The 12,802-nt window shown below is 44.7% G+C and overlaps 1 protein-coding gene across 3 annotated transcripts in view; it reads right to left on the reverse strand.

Annotated features, from left to right (window-relative positions):
• The window catches only part of TMCO3 (transmembrane and coiled-coil domains 3), a 1,285,122-nt gene that overhangs the window by 304,198 nt on the left and 968,122 nt on the right, over positions 1-12,802 (reverse strand). For all 3 annotated transcript variants that reach the window (XR_011283572.1, XM_069637136.1, XM_069637137.1), the window contains exon 10: positions 10,180-10,330. Coding sequence is in view for 2 of the 3 variants with exons in the window: in XM_069637136.1 (XP_069493237.1) it covers positions 10,180-10,330 (151 nt within the window). In the remaining variant the exon portion in view is untranslated. The remainder of the gene's footprint in view (positions 1-10,179; positions 10,331-12,802) is intronic.

Here is a 12,802-nt window from a genome sequence, read left to right on the forward strand (position 1 = left end):
GCCTTTGGGGGGAGAGGGCCCAGCAAATGCCCCCATGTTTTCAGTCCGCAAAGCCCAGCAAGAAAGTCACAACTTTCGTTCTGGGGCTTTTAATATGCGCTTTGCAGTGCTCACATTAAAGTTATGGCCAGTGTAAAGCTTCCTACTGGCACTGGCTGCCTACCTCATGATAAATTCGGCAGCTAACCTCCATGCACCACTGCAGGCTCGGACTGGTCTATAGGGCATAGGCCAATGGTTTATCCAAAAACGCTAAATTCTTGTGTGGGCCCGTTTTTTGGGTCAAAGTGGCCCACCTTTTTGCCAATGTGGGCCAGTTTTATGAGTTACTGGACTAATGTGGCTAATAGTTTTGACCAGTGTTGCTGAATAGATATGCTCTAAAATGTACAATTTGCATCACATTTTATCAGAAACCTCCCCCTTGGGTTATTCAAACAGCGTCACAAAAGGAATTAATTCCAATTTGCAACTGTGGAGCACTTTTTCGTTGGTGCCCGAGACAATTGTATGCCCCAGTCTGACTCTGCACCACTTTTTCACCCTCCGCAGTGGCCCGGGGGGGGGGGGGGGTCAGAGGAGGCACGCATCTTCTGCCGGGCCTGTTGCTGCTCACAGAAGCCTTTTTCAAAGGCCTTCTGGAAGCAGGCTGCGTTATTACGGCATGTGCTGGGTGTTATCAAGTGGCTGGCAATAATATTTCTCCCATCCGAACAGGCCGGATAAATATTATTCTCAACCACTTGCCAACACCCAGCACCTGCAGTAATAACACAGCCTGCTCGCAGAAGGCTTTAAATATTCTTTCATTCTCGTGAGAAAATCTGCACTTGTCACAAGAATTAAAGAATATTTTAAAGCCTTCTACGAGCATGCTGTGTTACTTAGGGGCTTGGTAATAGCAGGTATGGCTGGAATTAATATTTCTCCCACCCGAACGGGCAGGAGAAATCTTTCTTCCCAGGATGGCCACTTGCCAAATACCCAGGACCCCATGAAACACATTTACTGCAAAAGGGCCCGGCACCCCCACCCAAACCTCCCCTAAGCACTCCCTCCACCTTACCTCAAAAAAGCCAGAGCCGAGTGTGAGAGGGGGGCTGAGATCCTCCTCTCACGTGATGATGCTGCATTCGGGCTGGGCTGGGCTCATAACATTGATACAATATTTTTAGCCCAGCCCAGGTGCTTCTGCTTCGCCTGCAGTGCATGCTGTGCACAGACTGAGAGGCAGAGTAGAGGCAGAGTTTAGGCACAATCTTTTTTTTAATGAGCTGATTTGTAGTATAGAAATCATATCGCAGTTGGTGCGACATGAATGGTTCATTAAATATATACCAAAACAGCAGTATTGTATCGCAAATTGTGATGCGATGCTGCTTATTTTATGCCTCGATATTGAACCTTTAAGTAAAATTAGAGCATTTCGAATCAAAAAACTAAGTATAAAAACTGGGTTAGGTCCCATGAACATTCTCAACACAATGTTTATTTGAAGATTATGTACGAGGCCTTGCAACCTACGAATAATAAAGTGCTTTGGTCCCTTGTTAATAGGCATATGGCAAATAATGTTATTGAGTCTAATCCCATATCAGATGGCATTTGGATTAAGTTTATACTTTAAAGGCGATCTGCTAAATGTCAAAATGTTTACTGAAAGGTTGGCTCCCAGTAAAGATAGGTGCTATGATTGTAACTGGTTTTTGTTTCATTATGATGATATCCTGAGAATGATAGATAGATAGATCGATCGATCGATTAAAATCTTCGAGCCCCCGGGCCTGATGGGCTACTGAATATCATAATCAAGGAGCAACCCGAAATATGGCTGGATAATTTGTGCAGGATTTTTAAGGACATAGCTTAAATGGGTACTATACCTTGTTCTTGGAAAAAGACTCCACTGGTTCCCATTTTTAAAAAAGGTTCTCAAATTAACCCTAACAACTACAGGCTTCTAGCCCTATCATACAGGAGCTCAAAATCTTTGCTGCTTGCTTATTAGAAAGAGTAAATGGATGGGTCACGGATGCTGATATTTTACCTTGCCAACAAACAGGTTTTAGAAACGGGATGGGGCTATTGTTCAATAGGTTTATTCTTCTTTATTTGATTCAATCCTGTTTGGCAAAAAACGATTGCAAACTAGATGTCTGTTTTATTGATTTTACGAAAGTCTCTGACACTATCTCACATAGCCTATTATGGAAAGAAATTATTAGATTGTGTTGCGATAGATCTATTTTATATAAGGTGAGACATCTTTATCAAGATACGACTGACTGTGTGAGATTGGATCATGGTGGGGCCATCTCTTCTGATATTAGAACTGACAGTGGGGTAAAGCAGGGGTGTGCTTTGCCACCCCTGCTTTACAACCTACTTGTGGCAGATATGCCCCTTTTTTTTTTAAGCAATGTCACATTTTTCCACCTTCTATCAACCAAAGCCCTCTTGGATGGCTTGCTTACGCCGATGATACAGTGCTTGTGGGTAGCACCGCTATCGGATTACTAAGAAGCATAGCAGCCTTAGAGAAAATTCATAGTGAACAGTCCCCTTTCCTCCATCCTTGTGGGCGTCCCCTAACATGGGGATGGTACCGGAACTTTTGGCAGCAGAAAGTTTAGCTTTGCCATTAAATCTAGTATAGCGCGTGGGGGTGCGGCCTCGGGCGTGGGAACACCCCGCAGAGGCCCCGCCCTCCGGCACCTCACCTCATTCCCGTTTGAACACATTGGACGCTTAGATACCTGGCTACACCTATACATATTAGCCCTTGGCATCCTAGCAGGGGGAAGGTGGGTGGGACGTATGGAGGAAAGGGGACTCTAGTCACTACAGTGAGTAACTTTAGTTACTCCTACGTCCCGTCCCCTATTCTCCTTCCTTGTGGGTGATTCCACAGAACATAGGGTGGAGCTGTAACAACCTGCCTCATAACTAGGATGAAGCGAAATGGTTCTTTAGAACAGCCTGACCAAACTCTGCATCGCGCCAGGACCTGGTGTCCAGAGAATAGTGATTACAGAAGGCCAACAAAGTGGCCCAAGTAGCTACCTTGCTGATGACATCCCAAGAGGCACGTCTCTCAAACACGACAGCCGTGGCCTTAGCTCTGACCGCATGGGCATGAATCCTCTCAGGAACAGGTTTGCCCATGGCCGTGTAGGACTCCGAAATGGCCTGGACAATCCAATGGGTGATGGAAGGCTTGGAAGTCAAAGCCGGGAGAGATAAAACCTGAGAACCCTCTTGAGGTCCAAGGAATGTAGGACGCTTTCTGCCTACGACTGTGGGTTCGGGAAGCACACCGGCAGGCAGATTTCTGGATTCAGATGGGAGGACAGACCACCTTGGGCAAGAAGTTTGGGTGAGTGCGCAAGATGACCCTGTCGTCGTAAGACGTGGTGAAGGGCTTGCACGAAGACAACGTCTACAGCTCACTAACCCTGTGCGCAGAGACGAGAGCCACCAATAAAACCGTCTTCAGCATCAACAAGCAGATGTCCACAGAGGCCATTGGCTCAAAAGGCTTGCTTTGCAAATCTGCAAGAACTACATTGAGGTCCCATACCGGATGCGGCTTCTGCACCGGAGGAAAAAGCCTAGACAACCCCTTAAGGTGGGCCTTAACCGCCGAGTTGGCTGCAGAAAACAAATGCTGAGGAGAATTCTTTTAAGCCCCAATGACTGCCAAATATATGCGGCAAGTATCCACCTGAACTCCAGAACGAGCCAGGTGAATTGAAAAGGCCAGTACGTCATCCAGAGGACAGGTGACAGGATCCAGACCCTTGCTGCGAGCCCAATGGCAGAAACTAGTCAATTTTCTCTTATACTGGGACCGAGTCGAGGGCCTCCTTGACTGCTGAATGATGTCCCAAGTTGTCATCTGAAAATTGAGCTCACTGAATCATCAGCTGATCAGAAACCAGGCCTCAAGGACCAGTTTGTCCAGGTCTGGATGTTCCACTACCCCAGTAAGCCCCTGCTGGGCCTCGTAAAATGAACAGGACCCTGGGAGCACAACTGCAGCAGATCCGAAAACCAGGGTCTCGAAGGCCAGTCGGGGGGGAAGGTGGGGGCAACCAGAATGAGGCTGCAACCCATGGAGGCACGGATCTTGCAGAGGGTCATTTGGAGGGGTGGGCAGGAACGCATAACTCCTGCAGCTGTGCCAACAGATCTGGAAGGTGTCTCCCAGTGACCCCTGACCTGCCCATGAAGCAAACTAGGGGCACTTGGCATCCCAGGGAGAGGTAAACAAATTTGTGTCCCTTCCATTCTGTGTCCCCTACCGTCCGTTCCACCAGTAGAGGGATCCCCCGGGCCTCCCCAGATCAGTACTCCTCTGGCAAACGCCATTTAGATTCCAACTTTTTCAAATCTGTCACCCTGTAGATGGCTTTTCTGCAAGAGTGCCAACTGCACGGCGTATTTCTTCAGATACTGTCCTACCCGTAGTCACTTTCCGCTGTAGTGGACTATGAGAGGAATGGAAGGGAGTGGAATGTAATTTGATTCCAGAGGAAAAGGTCAGCCACTGGGAGAGCACATTGTGACATTAAGCACGGATGAGGGTGCGGTTGGACACCATTCAGCAACAGGGGAAGGTGGGAGAAGAGGGTTATGGGTTCAGGGGGATAGGGAGGTAGAGAGGAGAAGATTGGGTGGGGGAAGAGACTGTTGGGGGTTTCAAGTTACCTGATCATGGAATGTTGTACTTTATGAAAACATAATAAAAAATAATGTGTTTAAAAAAACAAATACCAAATGATTACACAGATCGTTACATCAGATCTTGGCAGAGTATTAGGCCTCATCAAGAATGTATCTGTTCCTTTAAGAAGCCTTTTAAAGGACCCTTTTGATCCACAGAATGTCATTCTCAGTATTGTAAAACAGAGCAGGGCAACATACAATTGAAATGCAAGCTAGTTAATAGTTTAAAAAAACAATTAATAAATGTACATTCACAGTGGCCAATGTGGGAAAATCATTTTAGTTTTAACTTCAGACCCCCTTTGTCATTTGATATGAAAAACAAATATAGATTCGTATTCAGCACAAAAAGGAGAATCATATGCATGTAAACGTGATATATTAAAACAAATGATGTATTAATAAAATACATATTTTAATAACTCTTATGCATGCATGCACAAAAACATGAAAGGATTCAGAATATTCTTGCAAGTTTGAATATATCATTTGCGTCAGTAAATTAAAAGAAAAATAAAATTTCCAGTCCAAAGTTGTGTCCCCATTTTTGAGCGGACAGCTAGCTCATAGCCGAAATAACACCTTAAAACACTGAAAATACACAGGGCCAGTAGAATGGTGCCAGCTAGTAAGGAAGCCATCACTTGCTCTTTCCAATTCAAAATGCTGTGTCAAATGATGCTGGATGTTTGGAGTTTGCTGGGTACTTAAACTCAAACAAGTATAAAAGAAAGGCGGCAGAACAACAAGAGAGACTGTCCAACAGGAGAAAGCAGATTGTGATTCCTGGAAGTAGCAGATAAGAAATCCTAAGTAGGCCTTTTTCTAGATGGGAATAATGCAGAGTCCTTTCCCTAGACAGAAACAGACTATCATACAGAGAGTTTGTGAGTAGGTGGACAGACTGAAAGAGATTATCTGCCAGTGCTGTGTGAAGCCAGATGTTGCCCCTATGCGTCTTCGGTCTTTGAAAGACTAATCAAAAGTGAGTACAATGATCCCAGAGCAGTTCAACAAATATCCCAAGAATTCAATTAAATCCCAGATAGCAATTCAAAATATTTTGGAAGATCCCTGTTGGACAGTTAGCAATAACGCTTTTTGAGGAAATCTGGCATCTCTGGAGGCCTTGGACACCCCCAATTGAAATGTGGAATGCAAAGCCATTGTGAGTGGTGTTGACTATAGTAATCAAAGCAACTGAAATCATTACTTTAATGTCTCATGAAACTGGGGTGATGTGAGGGTGAATCTTATCCCTGGGGAATGGCATGAGTTAGCCGCTGCTATACGCAAATTTCAAAACAAAAAAGATTACTAGAGCTCAAACCATTAAAATGATATGAAATCTATTCAACACTACTAACATATCCAATAATAACCTACAGTTTGTCACAGATGGTGTCCAATATTTTAGAGAGAAATGTGCCCCAAAATCAGAGAACCATATGTTAGAGCAAAAATGTTTCTCTGATGCAAACACTTGTCAATGGTGAACTGTTTTTGTTTAAAGTTTTATTCAGAGAACTTTTTTACCTTTTGCAATTGAACAACCAATGTCAATTTACGTGTTTACATTTTGGAGTATTTTCTTCTATAGCAGTAATTCATATTTGGTGTTCTATGTAAAGATGTTTGTGTGAATTGAATGAATTGTGTGAATTGAATGAAAACATTAGTGAGACCACAGAAGGCAGGTTGCATTTTCTTTTTTGCAGGCAAGCTGCCTGTATTCATTTAGAGATTGTTGTCGACTTCCAGTGCATTGAAAGTTAGGGGACCACCTTTAATTCCTTGATTTATAATTTTAAATAAAACAAAATATTCACATAAAACACAGTGTTAATTTTCGATGATTGTGGGGTGGGATTGTTGCATCTGGGGGAGTATTAAATTACTGTCATTGTAATGGGTCTACATGGACATTTCTAGACAGACCGGTTACAGTAGGGGAGTGGTTACAGGTCCCACTGGGTAAACTTCCCAGAAGGATTAGGGAAACTGGTATTTTGGGTGTGCTGTCGGATATTTGGAGACAGCACCCCAGGATGAATGAGTTGCAACATGGCCATCTCCTTTGAGTCATCACTGGGTGGCCCCGTTGAGGGATGAGATGCCATACCTGCTGACATTTCAGGAATGGTACAAGGCAGGGGTGAGAGGGTGGGTCTTCTTTGGGTAAAGGGGAAGTATATTTCAATACAGGAGCTGAAGTCCGCCCTGGGTATTGGTAAGCTCCCTGTTAAGTGGTGAAGGTGGTGGAAAAGTGGAGGTTCAAAACACAGCAGGAGCTGATGCATAAAGTATCCTGGATACGTGTCGGGGGGACAGGGGATTGATCTCGGCCCTCTGTGGGGCTTTGCTGGGGTGGAAGTCCTGTGTATATGTTAAGGCCAAATGGGAACAGGACATGGGGCAATAGGTGAGGACCTGTGGGGACCTGTGGGGAGCAATGTGTAAGGCAGCGTTCAAGACATCCATAGCGTGCCAGTATAAAATGCACAGGATAAAGCTCCTGCACAGGTGGCAGTATGACCCAGTGCATCTGTCCAGAATGTTTCCTGTGGTTGATCCGATGTATTGGCAGGGCTGTGGGCTTAGAGCCTCTTATCGGCACATGTGGTGGTCCTGTAGTAAGGTGCAGGTCTTTTAAAAAGGAAGCGTTAGGGTGGATCAGAGGATTGGAAGGGATTGAGTGGCAAATGGATCCAATGCAGGTGTTGTTCGGGTTGGTTCAATACAATTGAAGTCGCAATGGGTTTCGGATTCTGTCTCCTCCCCCACATTTAACACATCATGAGCAGAATCAATTATGTCAAATTTGGAATATTTAAACCTATCGATTCAGTCCCAACAATTAATTAAAAGTCCCTATAAAGAGAATCTCTCTGTCCCTTGGAGTCCTTGTCCCTAGTAGGGCACTGGTGCATCGCCTGTCTAGGTGAGGGGACAGTAGAGAAAGCTCGCCGTAACCTAACTCACTAATTTCCCAATTCTATAAAATTTGCACTGTTTGGCAGTCAACAATCATATTTACTAGCGTTGTTGTCCCTCAGTGTGATTTATCCTAAAATTTCAAAGACGGTCCACCATTCGGTGGTCCCATTTCCACTATGTTTGAAAAAAATGTCCTATAGTCAAGCTCACTTTCAAATTTTCGTGAGACAAGTAGGTCAGACCAACAACCTGTTCGGGTTGGAACATGAAGGGACGTGGAGGCTGCTTCCACACATGGTCCACTTGTTGTTGGCCGCTAAGGCCTGTTTGGTGATTGGATGGAAAAGGGAAAATCTGCCGTCCAAGAGGGAATGGGTGATTAAGGCTAAGGAAATATATATATGATGGAGAATATTACGGCTACACTACATAATGTTCGGTCTTCCAGAGAAGGGGAATGGTTGAATTTTTTGCACAAGTATAAAGATAGAAGAGATTAGGGTGCGAAAGGCGGGTCATCGCTGGCATTCTGGGTCGGACTAGGGGTTTGAAGTGAGGGTTATTTCTCCTCCATTCCATATTCGCAAGCATGATCGTGGTTGGTGAATAGTTGGTGACAAGTTCCTAAAGAGATTATACATGTGAGGATTGCATAATTTTATTGTAACATATGGCACGAGCACTATGGGTGGGTTGGAGGGTGGGGATTGTTACAATCACTGATATTTTTCAAGTTTTGAGAGAGTAAATGTCATTGCATCGTAATTTGAAAAATGATGAACAGAAAAAATGTGTGTCATTCTTTAGCAAAAAGAAACCATAGAAAAACAAATATCTTCCATAGATCGATTTCATTACATTCCTGACTTCTGTGGGTTAAGTCAGCTAAATTAAAACTGCGATGGCTACACAAGACATCTGCGTGTATTGCCCAACTACCTCCTCACTCACTGAAGGGTCATGCAAAATGAATGGAAAGGTCAGAAGGTGAGAAAGAAGCAGAGTGGGTGTGAACATGGTTAGGGAGCGCACCCCAAGCTGGAGAAGAGGAAGATGCAATGCGAGAGCAAACTGCTACAACCAACACAATCAAGAAGGTAGAAAACAATCAAGAATCCAAAGCCTACCTGGATCCTGGGACCCAAACAGATAGATGATCTATTCAGAACAACTCTCCAGAAATCAAGAGTCCATAAAACAGACACCCATGCAACGGCACAAGGTGTGACAAATCAATGCCTGTTGGAGCCTTTCCTGACGGTACCAGGACGCACTAGCAGGAAGGAGTCAAAACAATCCTTTCCAAGAGGGTGGAAATTGGTCCAACACAATCTGATGGTCCAAAAAAGGCAGCAGGAGAGAAACACAAAGCACAAGTCCTTAATGGGTACACAGACCCGAAGCGCCAATACAGGGGAAGTTCTAAGTGAGTGAAATTCACAGGCAGGGTGTGTTACACATAAGATCCAGCAAATGGAAAACAAAGCACAAAACCCTTAATGGAGTCCGCAGACCCCCATGGGTCAGTATAAGGAGAGTCCAAGAAGGGTCGATATATCGCAGGTAGGATTCAGTACACAGGAGATCCAGATGGAACATGACATGTACACCTGTAAGTCCAGAAGGAAGAGAAAGAGAGGAACACAACGAACAGAAGTCCAGACACAAGGCAGTGGTCAGTGGCACAACAGAAGACTGACAGGGAAAAACACATACAAACAGGTACAGCTGAGAAATGGACACAAACTCAATGGAAATCATTTTAGAGCGCTGTGTGACCTCTGCACAATTTTGACTTGGCTTCCGGTGCTTCCGTGTCACGTGGCCAACGCGCTGTGGTTTATTACCCCGAAAAGCAGGCACAGACTGCTGGGAACTGTAGCTTCCCCAAGTCCTTCAGTCGCCATGAAACCTGCCAGGACCTTGCCACAGAAGAATTTGGCTGTGTGTGATGGCGTAACAAGACATCAACATGTTTGGTATAGCAAAGAACCTCAATAAGCCATATTAACCTTATTTTATGTACTTTCTAGCTCTGAAGGCAAAAGTGTAAGTGTAAAGCCAGTTACAAAACAGAAGATTTGTCGCTTTGGTTTCGGATTCTTAGCATTTATGGCATTAATGTCACCCTCTGGTAGTATGCATGTTGACAAATAAAAAAAATTCAGAAAGCACTTAAACAATGGACATTGATAACATCTTGTTTATCTGTTGGGCCAAAGTCAAGTTAACTCTTCTCAAAAGAACAGGGGCACAGAGTGCTTGTGAAAGAAATATAACAGTGTGTAAATTAGAATGCCATCATCTGAAGAAAAATAAGTTCCAAAATGGCATAGTCTGAAAACAAATAGGCCAACAAATGAATTCTGGCATTTTCAGGACACCATGATTACATGTTTGTTTCACTTATAATAGGCAATCTATATTCAATGAAAACGCTTTGCTATAAAGGAGTCACAATTTGCACAAGGATAATTATTTCCTAGTTTTCAAATAACAAAAAGGGTATCTTACCAATAGAGGCAAAGAAAATGATGGCAAGAAAATCACGTATTGGTTCGATACAAGACATAATTTCTTCAGTAACCATGTGACCCTGGGAAGAGATAAGTGCGCCAGCTAGGAAACATCCCAATTCCATTGAAACATCAAGAAGCTCTGTGATCTGTAAAATATGGATGGAGAGTGATATTTTAAGATGGTGTGCAAAAACATGAAATACAAAAATCCTGCAATGTGAAGAAGAGCATAGCTTTCACAGACCTGTACAACAGTTGGTGCAAAGATCACTGCTTCCGAAAATCTATTAACAATACGAAAAACATGAGTTGCCTCACTGACCATAAATTAGTGTTCAAAAGTGCCATGTGCTCACTGTTTAAGGAATGCTAAATTGTACTCGTACTGAGAAAAATGTTGAGCTCAAAAATGCATAGGATACCTAGGAACTTGAACAACAGAGAACATTCCAAAGAAAACTTAACAAGCACCATTAACAATCTCAGACAGAACTACTAATACATGCTGAACCACACAAATGAGAGCTGGCGGCACTTGTGCTGCACCTTTTGTCTAAAAATGTGAGACTGGCCAGATGACTTTTCGGTGATGCACAAAATATGTATCATCACCTATTGTGAGGTCCCTGCAATGTGGCATCTGTCACGCTTTGTTTCAGGAGACAGATTGATTTGCACATTTGTGAAGTGCATTTATTATGTTACATAAAATTCACTGATAAATACAATTCATGCTTATAAAAATAAAAATGTATTGCATTTGCACAACTGAGTAGTAACTGCAGCTTTCCGAGGGATATCATCTGAGTAAGCCAACAAGCACAAGCTAGATCAAAATATTGGGGATATATTTCAAAAACAGATCAAAGAACAAGTTACTTTCTTACCTGGTAACGTTCTTTCGATGGGATGGTCCGACGACGTATTCCATATCTATGACAGTAATCACCACAGCTGTGCTGCTTCGGAAACTTTTTCGGCGTCTGCGTCCTGCGTCGATGACGTCGATGCGCCGCCGTCGAGGACCTCCTCCGACGTCCGACGTCATCCGATGTGATAAGTAGGACGCACGACGCCAGTAGCCTCAGTTGTAGTTTTTTCCCCCAGAACGTGTGACAAGAGTCAACTGCCAGTCCGACACAAAGCCTTGCGGAACGTAAGCTGCAAACGCAACAGAAATTCTGCAGCGGGGAAGGCAGGGCGGGAGCGATATGGAATACGTCGTCGGACCATCCCATCGAAAGAACGTTACCAGGTAAGAAAGTAACTTGTTCTTCGAGGGGATTGGGTCCTCCGACGTATTCCATATCTATGACAGACTCCCAAAGCAGTACCAAATCAAGGAGGAGGGAAAGAATTTAGAAACAAAATTTAGAATAGCCAATCAAATAGCAGAGCAAAGGACCGCCTTGCCAAAGGCCAGATCCTGCCCTCTGATGGAATCGAGGGAATAATGCCGCACAAATGTATGCACTGAAGCCCAGGTGGCAGCATCACAGATGTTGCGAATAGGAACACCCCTCTGCAGGGCAGTAGATGCAGCCAAGCCCCTGGTAGAATGGGCCCGCAAGCCAGCCGGAGGGACCTTGCCCGCCAAGCGGTAACACTCCGAGATGGCCAAAATAATCCAGCGGGACAAAGTCTGTTTCGTCACAGCTTGCCCCAAGCGCTTACCAGCGTAACCAATAAAGAGTTGATCGTCCACTCTGACCCGGGACATGCGAGAAACATAAAAGCTCAAAGCTCTCCTAGGATCAAGCCTATGGAGCCTCTCCTCTTCCTTACCAGGATGCGGAGGAGGATAGAATGCCGGAAGAACAATCTTCTGGGCCAAATGAAATTCCGTCACTACCTTCGGAAGAAAAGAAGGACGAACTCGAAGGACAACCCTGTCCTTGTGAAATACAGTGAAGGGCGGCTTAACAGAAAGTGCCTGTAACTCACTCACTCTGCGAGCGGAAGTAACCGCAACTAAAAACACAGTTTTCAAAGTCAACAGCCTCAAAGGGCAAGAATGTAACGGCTCAAACGGAGCACCCATAAGAAACCTAAGAACAAGGTTCAAATCCCAACCGGGCACCAGGAAAGGCGACGGAGGGAACACATTAGTGAGCCCTTTCAGAAACTGTGAAATTAAAGGGATTTTAAAGTAAGAACATTCTTCAGATGAGCGCTTAAAGATGGACAGCGCCGCCAGGTAACCCTTAACGGTACCCACTTGCAAGCCCCTGTGGGCCAAAGAAAGCAAAAAGGACAGAACCATGGGGATGTCACATGCAAAAGGATCCACATTCTGAACTCTGCACCAGTCGCAGAACTTACGCCAACGGCAACGGTACAGAGACTTAGTTGCGGGCCTTCGGGCCGAAAGCAACACCTCCATCACGTCTTCAGGGAGGTCCCAATCCTTATACCTCAACCTTTCAGAAGCCAAGCGTGAAGGTTGAGGGATCCGACCTCTGGATGGAGAACCTGACCTCCCTCCCGTGAGAGCAGATCGTCTCGGTAGGGAAGACGACGTGGAGGGCAGATGGACAAGTCGAGAAGGTCCGGGTACCACGTCCTCCGAGCCCACGCCGGAGCAATGAGGATCATCCGGGAACCGAACTTCCGTAACC

This window comes from Ambystoma mexicanum, chromosome 7p, assembly GCF_040938575.1.
Source record: "Ambystoma mexicanum isolate Mex_15411 chromosome 7p, UKY_AmexF1_1, whole genome shotgun sequence".
Lineage (NCBI taxonomy): Eukaryota > Metazoa > Chordata > Amphibia > Caudata > Ambystomatidae > Ambystoma > Ambystoma mexicanum.